Source organism: Drosophila eugracilis, unplaced genomic scaffold, assembly GCF_018153835.1.
Source record: "Drosophila eugracilis isolate 14026-0451.02 unplaced genomic scaffold, ASM1815383v1 contig_445, whole genome shotgun sequence".
Classification (NCBI taxonomy): Eukaryota; Metazoa; Arthropoda; class Insecta; order Diptera; family Drosophilidae; genus Drosophila; species Drosophila eugracilis.
In genome coordinates this window covers 700,256-719,281 of record NW_024573311.1, presented here as the reverse complement: position 1 = coordinate 719,281, position 19,026 = coordinate 700,256, and the positions used below count along the sequence as shown (strand labels likewise).

Genomic DNA, 19,026 nt, shown 5'->3' with positions numbered 1-19,026 from the left:
CAGATAAATAGATTAAGGAACTTTCCAAGTGGGGTAGACCCTATTTAGTTATGCACTCAATAAAACGACAGGGCCTTTCTTCTTTCACACTTGTGCGTTACTTAAGTGGAAGACAAATCACTTAGGCTGAATGTACTCACAAATTAATTAGACAGACAAATAAGTATCAAGACCCAGAGGTTTGGAGATTCATATCAAAATCATTTCGGTAACATTTCCTTGCACACATTAAATAGTAATTAAAGGAAAAGTTTACTAGCTTACTTAGGCAATCACGAATCAAGAACCAAGAAATCAATGAATTCATTTACAAGAAAGTTAACCTTGAATGATTTGGGCAGAAAGAGTGTTAAACTAATAGATAAGGGCTCTGAAAATAAGTTAAATGCATGTATTAAGTGCATATCGTATGACTGCTTATATAAAATGTTCCAATTAGCAATCGATCGGTCGACCCTTCCTCTCACAAATCAAAGGCGCTTATTGAACGATGTAAAAAAAAATGGTTTTCACCCTCCGAATCCTACTTAACAATGCACGCTCCTCATCGTCAATTAAGTTTAATTGCCCCAGCGAACCACTTGAAATGTGCATACAAAGTGAGCCGAGAAGGCATCATTGAAATGCACTGCGCCTGGTCTTCACTTTTCCGCTGGCCCCAACAACATTAGCCGTCCCCATTTTAACAATCAATTTATTTTGCAATATTTTCGGTTTTTGTATGCCCCATTCGATCCCTTATCCCTTTGCCCACACAGCTCCCCCATCTAGATGGAAAGTTTCGCCAATGAAATATTCTTCCGTAACCGTTGCATATTCATTCAAATTTCGAGTGCTGAGGTATAGGCATCGCCTGTCTGATATCGTTGCAATTCGAGCCCTAATTGGCTTGACCTCCTTTTGCGGAGTTTACTGTTGCATAGTTGCAGCCACAAAACTGTGCATAATGTCATAATGACTTCGTTCTTTTGGATTCCTGTTGCTAGCTCTTATTTTAACAATATACGAAAAGAGGAAAAAGGTTCAACATGCTTGCAAAATTAAACAAAACTTTCAAATTTGGTTGGCTTTTTTATTGTCAAACATATAGAGCTCTTTCTCTCTTATTATAAAAACTAAACATGACTAGAAAAAAATACTTGGAAATACATTTAAGAAAGATAAAAAACCCTTTAAACATATTACAAAAATCAGCAAAAATGTTTGCCATCGTTTTCGAAATACTAAATGGATATGTTAAGACATAAAAATAGAAGCTTTTCGGAACATATACATTTAGGAATCACTATATGACACAGATGTTGTAGAAAAAGTAGGAAGGAAAAAACTACCATTTGCTCGCCCCCTTTTCTAGTAAGCCACGAAAAACAGAGCCCGGCAGCTGTTGGAGCTCCCTGGGATTGCCATCTTCAACGATTCGCCCTTGGTCCAGCACAATTAAGCGGTCATAATCCAGTATAGTTGTCAGGCGATGCTGCGGAGAAATATAATTGTCATATCACACAGCTGCACTGGAGTGGCCGGGGATTAACTGCGGACTCACGGCAATGGTAATGATGGTGCGTCCCTGAAAAGCCAGATCCGCAGCCTTGAGCAGTGCATTTTCCGTGCTGCTGTCCAGGGCACTTGTTGCCTCGTCCAGGACCAGGCAAACGGAACCCCGCAATATGGCACGTGCCAGGCACAACAACTGCCGGTGGCCAGCACTCAGATTGACCCCGCCGTCACATATCACCGTATCTGTGGGAGAAAACAAAAATAATTTCATTCAAAATTCGGACTAATTGTGAAAATTTTAGCTAATAACGTTTGAATTAATACGGCAGAGTTACGGAACTCAATCCAGAGACAATTTAATTAAATTTATTATATCTAAAAATAACAATTTGAAACCTACCAATCAAACTGAAACATCTGAAATAAATTAAATTTAAAAATAGTTGTAAAAACTGATAGCATGTTACATTTTAATTGTCTACCAATTTATGGTGAAAACTAAATATGCCAATTGCTATTTTGTATGCTGCATATACTAACTATGGTTTTAGGGTAAATTTACTAATTTATAATGAATTTTTTAAGAATTAAATTAAATCAAATAATCACCAATTTTGAAATTGTATTCAACTAGCTGGCTACGTAACGTAATAATTATCTTATTTCCAAATTGTAGGTTTGAAATCAAATCTGAGGTGAATAAAAAAATGACTAAATCACATCATCTAATATGCATTAACCTGAAAGAAATCTAAATCTAAATCTAGTAAAAGCAAAACTTTAGAGCACAAATGGAATATGTTATAAATTTCATTCTAAGTAAAAAATAAAATCAAACCAAAAATCGCACTCACCCAAACCGAGAGGAAGATGCCCGTTGACAAAATCTCTCAGCTGAGCCAACTCAAGGCAATTCCACAATTGCAGGTCCTGGAAGTAGCCGTGTGGATCAAGATTTTCACGTATGGTTGCATTGAACAAATGCACATCCTGCGGAATTATTGACAATCTGGTTCGCAGCTCGTCTGGTCGGATTCGTTTGATGTCCACATCGTCAATGTAAATGTGGCCTTTGGTCGTTTGTAGAACACCGAAAAGGGACAGCCCCAGGGATGATTTGCCACTGCCGGTGCGACCACAGATGCCAATCTATAAACCGATTACGAACGGATTGAATAGTTAAATTTTAACGAGTTTTGAATGTTATGGAATCAATAGGATTTTCCAAAATTAAACAAAATCAACTTTAGTTATGTAAAAACCAACACTACTTTACCCTTCGTACATATATAACTTTTTGAAGCAGGTGGGCTCATTTTTATAAAATTAGTCCTTGCATATGAAAGGAGACCTTTTTGCATCATCAATCAACATTTCTGCATACTCGTTGGCCCAGAACAATTAAAACCTATTAAACGCTATGGCAAATTTCATGAAAGCCAACAATTCGCGTTGCAGCTTTGCTTTGTCCCAGTTTTTTGATTTATTATCTTATCAATTTTATAATTTATGGCGAAAATAAATTGACTTCGAAAAAAAGGGTTTGCCCTTAGTCAGTCTTTCTGTTGATCATCGATGATTTAATTTTAAACTTCAATCAATATGGCTGACAACTGTATTAGAGTTTATGGCATGTGAAAGAAAGTGCAGTATAAGCAGACTCAAACTTTCTTTTTTAGAAACGTAAGGTAGGTTTATAAAGTTTTGGCTTTACTTACCCTTTGACCGGCAGGAATTTTCAATGTTAGATTGCTGATGACGTTTTCTGTCTGACCTTCGTATCTCAGGCTGACATTGTCGAAAAAAATATCACCTCTTTGCGGCCAAGAAATGGGAACTCCTTGATCTGAAAGTAAAAAAATATTCAAGTTAATATATACTAAACCTTCTTAGAGATTTAATACAACTTGTTTAATTAACTTTGTTTCTATTAAGGTGTAGTAGGTATAATAGTATATCATATATCCCAAAACCAACCTTCAAAGTTTGTTAAAAACATATTTTCAAAATGCAATTATACACAAAAGCTTTGTGATGTGTAGTAAACGCCTCGAGTTGGTGGCCAAAAGAGCGACCAACTGACCCAAACTTACAGCGTTCAAGCTTCCTGGCCGGCTCATTTGACAGGACGACCTTCTCGTCCTGCGGTGGCAGTTGCTTATCTTTAATCACCGACATCTTTGTCTTCGCCTGCCCCACCTTGTCGCCAGCTGTCGCCGTGAGGAAGTGGAAGTTTAAGTGATTGCCGTCGCCGGTTGCATTGCCTGCTGCATTTAATTTATCAGCATTTGCTCCGGCTTCAGCCCCATTTTCATGTCCTTCCTGTGTCCCAACTTCATCTCCTTCACCATTTCGGTCTTGGTCTTGGTCTTGGTCTCCATCTTCATCAACATCACCGGCAGCTGTCGTTGCGCCTGGGTAAACTTTGTCACCAGCATTCGACTGGGACTGGGACGACCTATCGACTTCGCCGCTCACATCTTCATCGGACGAGACCAAGTCCGGATCCTGTCCCTGGGCATAGTGGGCGATGCGTTCAACAGAGCCCGCATACATCTCCATATCAGCCAAAAGTTTTACAACCCAATTAAGGTAAATCGGCACCAACAACGTGTAGTTTATGGCCAGACCCACCAGGGATGGCGAGGGTCTCAGTTCCGAGGAGCTTTTATTGACAGCATAAGTTTCGGATGCCTCGTGGTGGCTCGTCGTGTGGTTCCTGCAACTGACGCTCGCCATTACCAATGCCGTCACAGTGGCCACAAAAACAATGCATCCACCCAAATAGTCCTGCAGGAAGAAAAACACATTAAAACAAGCGGATGTACGCCGTGATTAAGAAGACAGGGGAGTGGTCTGAGTCTGAGTCTGAGTCTAAACGGGTAGAAAGTTGAGGTCATGTCCTGGACTGAAAGTGGTCTACAGCTAACTAATTCACTTAGCTGCCGGTTATTAGGCTATTATATAAAATTAAAAACTAAATGAGAGCAAAGTGTATGCAGGATGTAACTAAGAGTAGGGAATAAAACTGACTCTCTAAAAGAAATGAGCTTTAAGCCAAGATAATCCAAGTAATTTTTTTAATTTTAATTTCCAAGTAATCAAATATGTTTAAGTTCCTCATACCCACTTAGGTTAAACTTCATATATATAATATAATTTTAAATATAACTTTTCTATATTTACCAAAGAAATTCCCAGCCAGCGATGACTAGTGTTTAACAATGCATAGGCAATGGTGTTGGCCTCCAGACGTTTGAATAGAATTTCTGTGAATCTAGTTTGCTGATTAAATGCTCGAATAGTAGTTACTCCTTGAATGGTCTCCGATAGATGAGATATTACAGGAGAGCTAGTGGCGTTCTCAATGCGTTGCAGTTCTCTAAAAATAAGAAATAAGATATTTTTACAAAGATTATTAAGAGGGGGGCATATTCCCTACCTTGCTGAACACCTGTAGAACTTTTGTATGATATAGTAAGCACCGCAGATCGGCAGGGTGACAACCAAGATCCAGGGGGTAATCGTGACATTTATAACAATTGCCGACAGGCAGAGCAAAGTTAATTGCAGCAACCGTTGACCAGTAGCGGCAATTTTCTACGGAAAGAAATGAATATTTTCTGAGTTATTGAAGGTTTTTCCCATATGATTTACTTTAAGGTTCCTTATTATAAATAGTTAAACAAAAATGCATGCTTATCGTAATGCAATCTCAATCAAAGTGGCAACCACCTATAGCAGCCTCTCTATTTTCATGCCACACACAAAACACAGTATAAAATGATGTGTCGATGTGGTAACAACGTGGTCAGAGATGGCTAAAACAACGTCAGGATAACAGAAATAACAAATCTCACCTTATCAATGACGGCCATATCGTTGCTGAAACGATTCACAATACGTCCGAGCGGCGTCACTTGGAAAAAATGCAACGTTTTATGCAAAATCGTTTGCAGCAGCTTATCGTGCAAATTACGACGAGCATTAATGCCGGCATATTGTCCGGCCGGTGTTGATACGAGGGCCATTATTATACAAACACACGAAATTGCAGCATACATGCGAAAATAGTACGTGACTTCGTGGTCCTCTACCTCTGAACGATCCTCTCGGCTTTCATCCAGGCCCTTGGTACTCCCATGGACATCGCTCCATTGCTTTAGCCAAACGTCCGTGTAGACACGCAAACACTGCCAAATTAGTGCGGTGATAAAAAAGACGGTGATTATGGGCAGTCCGGCGGCTCTTATGTACATTAGATATATGTCGTCCGATATTTTTCCATATTTGCGTTCCGTATCAATTGCTGTTCTGGCCAAAGGCAACGAATCCCGCCCAGATTCACCACCTGCCGAAAGTAGCACGTGTCCTTCACTACGCTCCTGGGCGGCCGAAGTTGTCACGTCTGCCCTCGATTCTTTGTCGGATGCTGATTCGCCATTGTCAGCGCAATTTATTGTAGTTTCCTTCGAGTCAATATTTACACCTGTTTTTTAAACGACGAAACAAAGGGTCAGAAGAGGTTTGTGTGTTAAGAAAAATTTATGCTAAGTTTATGCCAGAAAACCTATTTAACCACTATAGTTACCAAGGTTTTAACTCGAAAGGTTATATTTTTAAGGCAATGTAAATAAAGTTAGCAATAAACCAATTTGAATACCAATTTCCGATTTCATATGCAAGAACATTTCCGGAAACTGCTTGCTATTAACTTTTGATTGAAAGTCGACGACTTTTGATTGAAAAAGGTAGTAAGTCGGAAAATATCAACATGTTTTAAACTTTTCAGAACTAGCACATGGGCCCACATCAATTAAGCCATGCTACCGTTTAATTTAACAAGTTCCACAGACAAACTAATTGAAAGAAAAGTTTACTTCCCGTCTGAGGATTTGCCTAGCGAAGGATTCCTTTTTTGGGCTCTCGAATGGAGTGACACTTGCAGCACTGATTAAATCGAAAGTTTTCACTACGAACCCGCTGACTTATCAGCCAAATATTGATAGATCAATGCATCAAGTTGGGCCAAAGTTTCTGCCTTGCAAAACTTCTCGCGCCCTCGAACACTGTCTCTTTGACTTACCGCTTGGGAGCCCAAAACTTTTAAAATCAAAGTTGATTTAAGTTTTAAGCTACACGCATGCAGCCAGGAGTAAACTATAAGTAGGAGGTACCCCAGTGTATTGGGATAAAAGCAGAAGACAACGAATTTTCCATCTCGAATATTATGTCAATAATTTGTTCACAGTTTTTACACCCAGCTGAATACATTTGGGCTAATCAATATTCATTATCAAAAAATTGCAGCATTTCCAAGATGCAACAATATATATTCATTAAAGTAAAGTAAAAGTAAATATTTTCCTGACAATATTTAGAAATTTGTAACTCAACTTTGACTTAACTTATGATTTATACTTTGATATTGTTTTATAGTTAACTTACACTTTTTGGGCTTTTCCTCTGGAAGCAAATCATTTTGAATGGACTTTGCATTTTGAGAAGAATCTGTAGCTAGAAGTGTGGCAGGAAAATGAACAATGGGAGGAGATTCTTCGGAAATGCTCCTATAAAATGTTAAAAAGTATCAATAATTAATATTTTTTAAACTTAATTTAAAATACATTTAAAAGTAAATCAAGTTGTTATATCCTAAAATTTTCTACTCACAGAATAGAGTTTGTAGCACTCAAAGGGTGATGATGATTCTTTGGCTTATTTGAACGCCGCATGGACATTCGTCGCAGGAACTGCTGAAAACTGCCACGAACATGGTGGTCATCTAAAGGACACTCCAAGCTGTTATTAGACTTCATTGCACCGTCAGACATTTTAGTTTCAGGACTTGCCACATCAATAGCTGGTGGTGAGGAGGCATTTCGCGACAGAGGTTGATGGGATATTCTGACATTCTGTGGCGGCTGCCAGGATTGAACTCGAGGTTCTGGTGCTGCGGTGGCCAAATCGTTGCCATCAACACTACTTTCCGCATAGCTGCTGCAACTGGTGGTCAAGACACTGCGGTTCAATGGATCTCCGCTGGTGGAACTCGATGCAGAAGTTGCGGTCAGAGTGCTCAGACCACTCAATCGATGCCAGGAATTGGTTGTCCGACTGCCACGACGACTTAGAGTATGTCGGCGGCGTGGACGCATGATGACATCATCTCCCTGACATTCGTCGATGGGCAGGGGAACATCGTACATCAAATGACGGGAACCGTAAATACTGGAACGTTTGCGCTGCAGACTGAAGGATCCACTGCTGATGGGGTATGACTGAGATTTGAAAATAATAATAACATTAAAATTAAAGTATCATATTACCCTATATTACCCAAACTCTTACCACGGATACTTGGTCATCTTCCTCATCTTCTTCGACCACATTGGCCTGCATATTAGCCACGGATATACAGCCACTGCCATCAGTGGCATCTGCATGACAGCCAGCATTCGATTCCATTGTCACCGAGATCGAGCGCTGTAATCCTAGCTTACTTACATTTCTCAATAATTTCCAGCGCTCACCAGCTGTTCGTTCTACTGGACTAGGTATTAAAATATATTTTTAATAAATTTGTTAAACTGGACCATAAACTGTTTGAGTCATAAGTAAAATACATACTTTTGTGCAATATTATCCTTCTTGGCCTTGGCCAATGCTATAATCGAGTTCCATTTGGCGGTAATTTTCGGATGCATCAGCTCAATATCTGCATAGCTGCCACAAGCTTCAACACGACCATCTTTTATAGCAATTAACTAAAAGTAGATTTATAAATATAAAATTAAATAAATTAAGAAAACCATTAAAAGATTTTTATGAATTCGAATTGAAAACCATAGTGATTATACAGAAATAAAGCTTTCAGTCAATTAAAGAGGCTCAAAATCATGGTTTTATTTTTTTAATATACAGGGTGGCCCATGTAGCGTTTGCTTTTTGAACTATCGATAATTTTGACTTTGACATATCGAATGTCGATGTGTCAGATATTTAGTAGAAGGTTTACGCTTTACGAAATGGTTAAGTTTACACTAGAAGAAAATTGATATTTGAAATATTGATATTTTTATAGCGATTTTAAAACGCAAATCTTTCGTGGGCCACCCTATATATTTACACTAATTAATCAGTATTTTACTTACATATTCAGCTTCCTTTATGCGTTGCAATTGTTGTGTCACAAGGATAAAAGTTCGATTTGACTTTTGCAACATCTGACGAATGCAGTGTTGAAAGATGTGCTCGCCCACCTCATTATCAAGAGAGGCCAATGGGTCGTCCTAAGAATAAGTATTTAAAAATATATGATTATATAAAAAAAACTTTTCATTAATTTAAACCTATTGTCTTTATAGAACTTTCCAGTTTACAAAGAAAATTAAAAGACATAAAAATCAAAAAAAATATTTAAAAAAAAACAAAATTAATTAAACTCAACTTTTTAATTTATGCAGCTCAAACAACATTTGCAACAAATTTAACAGTGTCCCCAAAAGTAAAACGATTATAATGTTTGTTTACAATATTCAATTCTCAGGTCCCAACATTTTGCCGGGCTGCACCCACTGCTCAAACTCCTCCCTTTCGACGCCCGCATTTAAGGCTTCCTCCATCAAAGTAGTACCATTGGCGTGTGCAGCCTTGGCGATCGCAGCAGATCTTTTCATATCCAATGTGAGGACTCAAAGCGGTGACCAGCATCAAGGAGGCCTTCATAATGCTCTGGATCTTGGACTTATTTGGTTCAATACCCTCAAGGCAATTCACGCAAAAGGACTTCATGCCCTCGCCCAAAAGGGTTATCGAACGCAAGACATTCGATGAAATCATTGGCGTAAAAGTGTTGAGTTGAAAGTGTCCACAGGATCCGCCCATTGACACGGCCACATGATTGCCCATCACCTGGGCGCAGATCATGGTCATGGCCTCGCATTGCGTGGGATTAACTTTTCCAGGCATAATGGAACTACCAGGTTCGTTTTCCGGCAGGTTTAACTCTCCCAATCCGCAACGAGGACCAGATCCCAGAAAACGAATATCGTTGGCTATTTTCATGACACTTGCAGCAATGGTATTAAGTTCTCCATGAAGCTCAACCAGCGCATCACAGGTGGATAGAGATTCAAAAAAGTTTGGAGACTCCACAAAGGGTAGGAATGTTAACTCGGCGATTCGTTTGGTGCACTGCTCGGAGAAACCCTTCTTGGTGTCCACTTTTGTGCCCACCATAGAACCTCCCATGGGCAACTGATACAGCCTGCTCATGGCCGAGTCCAATCGAGCTCTTCCATTCAATAGCTGCTGATGGTATCCACTGAATTCCTGACCCAGGGAAAGAGGCACTGCATCCATTAGATGGGTTCTTCCAATTTTAATCACATCCATCCATTCAGTCGACTTCTTTCCCAGCAGATCAATAAACATCCGTAAACTAGGATACATAGTCTCGTTCAATTTCATGACCACAGCGATTCTAACAGCTGTGGAGAAGGTATCATGGGAACTTTGCGAAAGATTGACATGCTTATTTGGGTCCACTGGCTCTTTGGTTCCCATTTGATAGCCCAGGATCTCAATGGCTCGATTACAGATCACCTCGTTTACGTTCATATTGGTATGCTCTCCGGATCCATCCTGCCAGATAACCAATGGAAAATGCTCTTCGTCGTAAAGCTTGCCTGATATAACCTCATCGCATGCCTTGGAAATGGCTTCGCATAAATCCTCCTCTAGACCATTGATTTTGTTAGATTCCGCGGCGGCTTTCTTTACGATTCCCAGGGCTTTTATTATGCTTCGCTGTGGGTTTAAGTTATATAAGGTTATATAGTTTAAAGCTGACTCATTTCCATACAGGCATTCTTTCTTGTACTCCGCCAATTGGAAATTTCATCAAGGATCGCATGGTCTGTGGACCGTACTTTCGATCAAGAGGAACGTGCATGGGGCCCATCGAATCATATTCAACACGAGTATCCGGTACTATGAGTCTGGCCAGCTTGTACATCAAACTAAAAATCTCCTTTTGATCGAAAGACATTTTATGAAATTTTAAAATATAACAATTGCGAGCTATTATTTTGGACCGAATGAAAAAACCTAAAGATACTATACGGAATACTGAAAGATTACTCGATTTTGGTGATTTATGTTCACATTTCCTGCTTCCCCTTCACATTTTTAGGCTTACTTACCATTATAACAACATTAGCCGATGAATATATAGCTCGTGCTATGGCAATTCGCTGCCTTTGGCCACCAGAAATATTGATTCCACGCTCTCCGATTATGGTAAAATCTCCTCTGGGCATTAACTCAATATCTGATTTGAGGGCACAGGCCTCCAGTACAAAATCATAACGTTTCGGGCGAAAGGCTTCCCCGAAAAGAATATTCTCACGGATGGTGTCATTCAAAAGCCAGGGCTGTTGGGAAACGTAGGAAATGGTGCAGGTTCTGGAAAAATATTTAAAATTAAAATTCAAATGGTATTTAAAAAATTGATTGTTATAACTTAACGGTAACATCTTAAAACTTTAATCCCTTAAATAAATAAATAAACCCTTTTAGTTTAACTCTAAAGTTTCACACCGAAGTAAGAAGCCATGTTTTATAGACATTTTTATTAATAAAAATTATATAAACTTCCACATACTTTTAAGTATATTACTCATATACCTAAAATAAGTCAACAAACCACTAACAATTTTTAAGAGCTTTTTCAATAAATCGCAGACAGTACGTATAAAAGAAACATAAATTTGCAAGCCAAAAGAGGAGAGAAACGAAGCCTTGAGAATGCCACAGAAAAAAAAAAAAACGTTCTTGAACTAACATAGACATTTATTACAGTAATTGAAATTATTGCACATTTGCCGGTTGCCAAGGCAGAGAGATGGAGTTGAAGATAGAGCTGGGAATGGAAGTCTTTCTCCTGAAGGAAGCCATAGAAGCAAAGGCCACGGGATAAAATTGGGTTCCGCTGCAAGAGGCAAGTGCACCAACGTCTTCGTTTCCACTCCGCGATTTCCATTTTTTAAATGCATTTGTATATGACCCCCCAACGTTTTTATTTTATCCTTTTGCCAGACTATGGCGATGCCATTTTTATTTTATGTGCAATAAAATTAACAACGTACACACAGGCGTTTTGTGATAAATTACCAAATCACGTGGCATGCATCGAAACGACTGTTAAAATATGTTAAATGACTGCGGCGGATTCGATTGCAGGCACAAAGGAAGTTTCAACTATTCCACCTGCCAGCCGAGACTTCGCTCCAGAAAATGGGTTAAATTTTAGAAAAATCAATACTAATAGTTTATTTAAAGGAAGACGTTTTCCTTTCTTAGCTGGGATAGGGTTTAAATCTTGTGCATTTAAGTTCCCAAGCTGCTATAAAAATCGATATTAAACCATCTAGTCCTAGTTTTAAAATAAGCTATATTTAGCTTTGTGGCCTTAGTATCATCCATACGGCTGTGGGTGAAAATTATGCAATTAATTTTGATAAATGGGCAAACAAACTTATACACTACGGGGCGAAGCTACTGCTGTTGGCAGAACTGAAAATAAGCACATAAATAGCTGGGCAAATTTACATGAGCAGTGTATTGTGGGTGTACCGTGTTGATAGACAAGAAAACGTGCTTAATCTTGGCCACCGGGAGATTGCCAAAGGTATTCAAAAAGCTTAAAATAGGAAAATATTTTGAAACCTAAATAGGAAAATAAGCTTTTCCAAAAGGAATATCCAAGAATAATAAAAAGTATTGCTGCGGGGAAAGATTTACACTCAACATCCAAAAATAATCCATATTTTCGATGTTTCTGGCAAACTGAAAACTCACTATTACTCTTTCACTAAGCTTAAATATTTTGAAAATGAATTTAATTTTTTATAAATCAAATACCTAAAGATCGAAAATCTCTTGAATTTAAATCACTTAAATATCGATTAATATTAGTTAGTTATTTAAGTTACTCACTTGTGCCAAAACATGTTGCCCACGAGGAGCGGCATCTCCATTAGAAGGGCCGATAGAAGGGATGTCTTGCCACTGCCATTCTTGCCCACGACGATGGTAAGTTTTCCCTTTGGAACGGTGATTCCCGGTACATGCAGTTGCACCATTGGCATTTGACTTTGTGGCTGCCACGTAAAGAGTCCATCGTTGATGGAGACGGCAATGTCATCGGGCATTTTCAACAGAAGAGAATCCCGTCGCCAACTATCCGTATTCCTGGCCCGAATCACTGAAAATTCCACAGGTCTCTCCACAACACTGCCACGTAATTTTGGAGGCCGAATGGCAACATATGGAGTATTCCTTAGCAATTCCCGTCGCTGTTGCACTAGTTTATTGTGACCCATTTCCTGGACAGAGGTTGAGGTTATATCTCCCGTAGATTCCTCGGCATTTTGCAGAAGTGGAGTGGAATTAGTTGGCAATTCAGGAGTTTGAGACTTTTGCGCTAGCCGCTTTTCATTTAGCATATTTTCCGCTTGAGCCGTCCTCATCGTCATATTCGATTTTTCTTGCGTTTCATACATATCCAAAGAGGCATCGCTCTTGCTCAAAATCCTTGCCATATTCCGAATACCCTCGAATTGTTTTTGGATTTCGCTTGACTTGAGGAACCTCTCCAAACGACGAGTTGATACCCTGGCTGCTATTATGATGGGTACTGTTATAGGAAAAATCAACAAAGGTACTGTAAGCTGCTGGAAAAGTGCCAATGAGGAAAACAGACGACTAGCATTCAAGTCGAAGTCTTGATCTTGATGTAACCAAACATACACTCCTAGGGTAACAAAGGTAATCAATACGGTGGCGATGTGTGTAAGTAAAGCTTTTTTGGAGTAAAAATAAAATTTATTAAAAATAAACAGAATTCTTTACCGATTAAACCTACCCATCAGGGTCCAAAATGTGGCATCCTTATTGAGATACTTAAGCTCCTTTTTTCGCGCCGCTTGTATCTTTTTGAGAAATACCTCATCCCAGGCATTTAGTTTGATGATTTTGATCCCAACTAGGGTATCGTGTATTTTCTTCAATCGCTCATCTGTATATCTCTATAAAAATAAAAATAAATTTGATTTTGTTATTACTAATTTACGAATTAATTACTTACGGCTATAACTTCTGCATTCTTGGACATGGCGTTTCCAATTATAAACTGCAGGGGCGTCATTATAACTATACAGACAATGGATCCAATAACTGCACTGATACCCAAATTAACATATAATAGATATATAACCACAGCTATCTAAAATGAATTAAAAAACAATTAATTAGTACAATCTAAATGTCAAGAAAAGAAAGAATTCTCACATTTTTGGGAAGAACGGTTCACCAATAAAAAATAATTTATTAAGCATATTATTCCGAACTAAACGCATATAAAAACTAATAAAATATCAATCTTGACATTTATCTTAGAATTATTAGTAAGAAACGAAAATAAATATACACAAATAATTCGATAAAGATGCTAAAATGTCGCTTTTTTTAATAAAATCAAATTTATAGCCCGACGATTATTGGACATATTAAAAACATTTATATCCGCTTTTCAAGTCAAGGATTTCGTCGACTGCCAATGCTATAAATTAGGTTTGTGTTAGCAGACATCAAACGGAGCCCAAATGGCACACAAGTTGCTCATAAATTGTAAAAACGATTAGCCTACCAAATGGCGAATCTCAATCTGAATACGAACCTTAAATGGAATGGCCCAGGCATAGTGGATGATCAAGAAGAATTCCATAATATTGAGGGTGTCCTCGGTCATATGATTGGTAATACTGCCGATGTCATTGGTGACGATTGGTTCTGTAAAATATTTTATAAAAATCAATTAAAGTGTTTCAGTAACTAATTAAGGCCCTACATAAACTATTTATGTTGAATCAAACTGATGAAAAGGTATTGAGAGCATCAAACAGTTTTAAAAAGGCGAATTCGGCCATTATTTATTTGATTTGATTTACTTTTATGAGCAAAGTCCGTATATTAATGGCTACTTCACTTTTTTGAAACTACCTTCACATACCTTCCATACTTTTTCAGAGAGAGATTACATACTTAGTTTGACTACAACAAAAGAAAAAACTAATTTATAACTATAATTCCCCAATTTACTCACCGCTTAAATTGTCCACATTTTCTAATTTTGGCTTGGAATCATCGTTTTTTGGTTTTTCAGCCGTGGAAATGAAAGTTGAGTGAACTTCTCCCGGAGAATCGTTGCCTTCACACCCACCACCCGCATTTAGAAGCAAACTTTTTCTATAAATTAGACCCTGCAGAGACGTTTTAATCCTGATGCCAGTCATGTTGAGAATGTGCGTGGAGGCCTGCGAGAAGGCGCCTTGTGTGATTGCGGCCAACAGGACAATCCAGGCGATGCACCAACCATTCCCCAGAAGATCCGACCAGGTGCTACTGTAAATTCTCACTCTATCGATATTTGTGCCATAGACTTCATCGTATTCGGTGCTTAGGACTCTGGAGGTGGACAGTAGAACGGACTCCTCGTCCGGTTCTTTTGGCATTGAAGCCTGGGTATAAAGTTTTTCGATATATTCTACTATTTTTTGTATGGCTAGCGGACCAATCAGAGCGAATAAATCACCGGCAAGTTTTAAAATGCCGCCGAGGGCAAACATTTGCCAACTATTTTTTATATAGCAATACCAAAGGGATGGCGATGAATTTGATTTTTTCTGCACATTAAACTTGTTAAGAGATATTTCTTGGTTGCATATTTATTAACTTTACTTACCTTCTTTTCGGTATAAATATACAGAAAGTGGTCATAATGGGATCGAGCACTATCCTCCAGTTTCATTTGACCTAAATCCTCTAGCTCCAGTGGTTCCTTGTAGCCCAGCCACAGCAGAGGTGTTAGCCACCAAAAACAGGACTTAGAATAGAATGTGGCGAGGGTGTGCTTGTATCCTATTTTTCCATAGTCATCCAGATAGTCATCGTGATAGCACTGCAGATACAATTGTTTTTAATCAAATTTAAAGATTTTTAGCATATGGTTTATGTATATAATTTCCAGTGACAATTGTTAAGGCCAAAAACCCACAGTTGACCCAAAATTTTGTGAATTTAAATATTCAGCTCTTTGGTTGAGCCTTCGTTTCCTACTTTGCTTGTTGTCGTGGGACTCATCCTGTTACAAAGCCGAAAACTACATAGCACAAAAAAAACATTATGAAAGGAATTAAGCTTAAAATCTCCACTTAACCTCAATTAAAATTTAAACATGCAAATCGCATTGCAATTTTTGGCTTCCTCTGTTGTGCAGACTTGCATTTATTTGTAGTAGAATAAAATATACGTAAATATACGCCTTTGTCATCGCACGAGAAAATGTATTATTTTATCTGAATAATTAAACCAAAACTCTTTGACTTTATTATTATGTTATTATGGCAAACTATCACTTTTTATTCAGCCGTTTTGAAAAGTAAGTATTCCAAAAAACTAATTGCTCAAAGGTTATCTGGTCATATTTGAACTTTACACTTGTACTCACACGTATTTTAAATTTTATATTTGTTTTCTTTCAATAAAATCGGCATTTCCCAGTTTCTTATCTCTTAAAATTTTACACAGACAAATTCAGACGCATCATAAAGAAGTCAAACCATTTCACATTTTAAAAATCAACTCAAAAAACAACTACCTACATTGATTCGAAATTAAAAGACAACTTTAAGCAAAACTTTAAAACTTCATTATATCTGATAGATACACATAATCTTGATATATTTTCAAATGACTTACTTCCTTATATATAGTAAAGCCGTCCATTAAAGCCAAGGATACCATGCACATGGCAGACATACCCACAAGGCACGTCTGCAACTCCACCAAATCCTCGTAGCGTCCCAACTCAAAGAACTCATTTGAGAGCAGGGCAAAGGACAATACCTCCACCGCAGTACTGGCATATAAAAATACTAAAAAACGGAAGAATAGTTAATAAGAAAGGTTCCCAAGGTCCTTACAGAACGTCAAAACCCTCACCTGTAGCCTTCTTCCCCTCCACAATCCGATGATAGAGCATTAGCTTAAGAGTCAAGAGTGTAGAGAAAAGTGCATTCCATACTTCTCCCGAACCAATTACAACCAAATAGTTAAGATCCCTTGGACTGGACTGGAACAGATGGTTAAGTCGATGAACGCTTTGCAGTGGAAGACACAGCCTGGCCAGTTCGAAACTATTCACAGCCAGAAGGAGCAGGGATATCGCCGCGCGTCCATTATGAAACATTAGTAATGTTTTATGGCATCTGCATTAAAAGGCGGAAATTGATAATAATATAAGAAGAGGATTGTGGTAGGTAAAGTTTGTATAAGGGTTAGCGATATTTATGCCTGATTAGTAGGAACTTCATTTTTTATAATTTTTCCTAAGATATTTACTTTGTTTCACACTTAAAATGCCAGTTAATTAATTTAAAATAATCCTCAATACATTTTTTTTTATATAAATAGAAATATTTTAATGGGCAAATAAAGAACTATTCTTCCACAGTTTTCTTTTATCACAACTTCATAAAATACGCATAATAAATCATAAAATCATATAGACATATTTCTATAATTAACTGCAGTTCCCTATGATATTGATTTCGTATATCAGTCTTAAGCACATGCAGTATTTATAAGAATGCACCCTCAAGGCAAAGTGCTTTCCAGATGCAATTGAGTTTTGCCCATTGAGAATACTTTGGCACGCGATATGTTTATTATACGTATCTTAATTTCTCTGCGGGATGCCTATGATTCTCAATGGTGTGCATGCACTTGAATTCCGGATTCCGGATTCCGGATATCAATTATTGGGTTTTAAGTGATTTTTTCAAAATAAAAACCGCAGATCACCTATTTCCATTAAAAGATTTATCAATCAGAGGCAAGGTTTTGTTTTATCATAAAGTTACTAATTAAAAGAGAAAATTGAAAATACTTAAAATTGTATATCAGTTGAAAATCAAACAAAAAAAGGAATTTTACAAAATGTCTTTAAATCGTTGAAACATTATTAAAAATCCATATTTTCGGAGTAAAGTTAAAAAATTCAACAAATAGTGTTTAAGCGTACAACCAGTAAAGTCAATTTATGTACACATAAAACTAACAAAAAGTGCGTGAAAATTATCTACTTAATAAACTTGTTTTGTTATCTCAGGCAATAAATGTTGTCTGACACTTTTTCAAGCCGCTTTGCATAGAAGTAAAAACTCTAGCTCCCTCATCATTTCTCCAGAATTCGTATAATCTACAAACGCATGTGCTAAATTTAAACAAATGTGCTCATTTGCTTCTATAATGTACGAACGTGCATATACATACATATATACATTTGGGGAAATTATTTACATTCGTATTTTGGCCAAAATGGAGCAGGGAGTAAACTGGATATCAAACATTTGATGATCATCACATAGAACAAATTGCAAACAAGCCAAACAAACGCACTTTACATCTGACCTTATTTCAGTTCATGCCTTTGCACAATTTAAAGACAAAGAGCGCTGGCTGATTGTTAACTGATTGTAAACAAAAAACTACATGTTTATACTTGAATGAAAAACAAATAAAATAAAGCAAAGACACTTTAATTTTAGTTGAAAATAAGTCAATTCAGCTTTTGTATGCCGAAAGGGTAGAGATGTTGTATTTCGTTCGAGATGATTGGCAACCGAAAAACTTATATGTATATTTAAAGAGTTCACTAGCCTTTAAAATTAATTAACATATATCCCCAAAATGAACAAATGAAAACTCACTTTTTATATCGTTTCCAAACAAATATCCATCCGGAAAGTAGCAGAAAAATGCTCAAACACGTAAAAACACGCCTCACACGGTCAATGCCACAAACATCGGTATTTAAATTATCATAAATGGAGCGTACATGCCCATTCAAATGAACACAGTGTATTATATTGAACAACTGCTTCATAATGGCCAATAAAACGGAAACTTATTGCCAAAAAAAAACAACAACTTTTAATGATGTTTGCCCAAAGGTTTACGTTAGCGCCAGGTTTTTAAACTCTGGAAAAGATTTCACTTTTGTGATTTCATTTCAAAATATTTCCTTCCCGTTGCGCATATTCTTTAACGCTTCTTTGTAGGCGATACATCTTTATTGCTCACAATTAAATCGGAATCTATAGGCATTCACTTTCAAACTTTTACGTACAACAGGTTGAACAACAAGCAAATACAGATCTGCTCAATATAAACAAACTATTTCGCAATCGGGAATATGCACTGCGATTACTGCTGGCGCAATGCTCGTACAGATGTATGTGCTATGCGCGCGTATGGATCCAAAATTAATTTCGTTTCAAACTGAGAGCCCGACGCGTCCCCAGTTGCCATTCAATTATTATTATTCTTTTAAGTAATTTTTGTATAAACAAAATAGCTGCAAGAGATATATGTGTGGCGCACGTTTGCCGCGATAAAGAAAAC

At 37.6% G+C, this 19,026-nt stretch overlaps 2 protein-coding genes and 1 long non-coding RNA gene across 3 annotated transcripts; 1 reads left to right on the top strand and 2 right to left on the bottom strand.

The window, feature by feature from the left end:
* Positions 1-1,038: 1,038 nt before the first annotated feature.
* LOC108111073 (ATP-binding cassette sub-family C member Sur) lies at positions 1,039-18,633 on the bottom strand. Its single transcript, XM_017220406.2, has 23 exons — positions 18,333-18,633; positions 16,564-16,829; positions 16,321-16,496; positions 15,305-15,520; positions 14,666-15,245; positions 14,240-14,352; positions 13,649-13,786; positions 13,427-13,589; positions 12,499-13,363; positions 10,704-10,965; positions 8,652-8,789; positions 8,128-8,264; positions 7,849-8,050; positions 7,171-7,778; positions 6,946-7,067; positions 5,358-5,986; positions 4,940-5,097; positions 4,684-4,879; positions 3,591-4,287; positions 3,216-3,343; positions 2,352-2,646; positions 1,544-1,740; positions 1,039-1,474 (listed from the first exon to the last, which is right to left on the bottom strand). Exons 1-23 carry the CDS (start codon positions 18,506-18,508, stop codon positions 1,328-1,330), a joined length of 6,609 nt encoding a protein of 2,202 aa, XP_017075895.2. The 5' UTR covers positions 18,509-18,633; the 3' UTR covers positions 1,039-1,327.
* On the top strand, positions 2,348-2,995 carry LOC108111076. The gene is made up of 2 exons (XR_001772587.2): positions 2,348-2,459; positions 2,518-2,995. It is a non-coding gene; the product is annotated as an uncharacterized LOC108111076 (long non-coding RNA).
* LOC108111075 (probable fumarate hydratase, mitochondrial) lies at positions 8,937-10,585 on the bottom strand. Its single transcript, XM_017220407.2, is given in 3 exon segments — positions 8,937-9,167; positions 9,169-10,308; positions 10,364-10,585. Coding segments are annotated over 3 exon segments (1,458 nt in total). The 5' UTR covers positions 10,550-10,585; the 3' UTR covers positions 8,937-9,035.
* Positions 18,634-19,026: the final 393 nt, after the last annotated feature.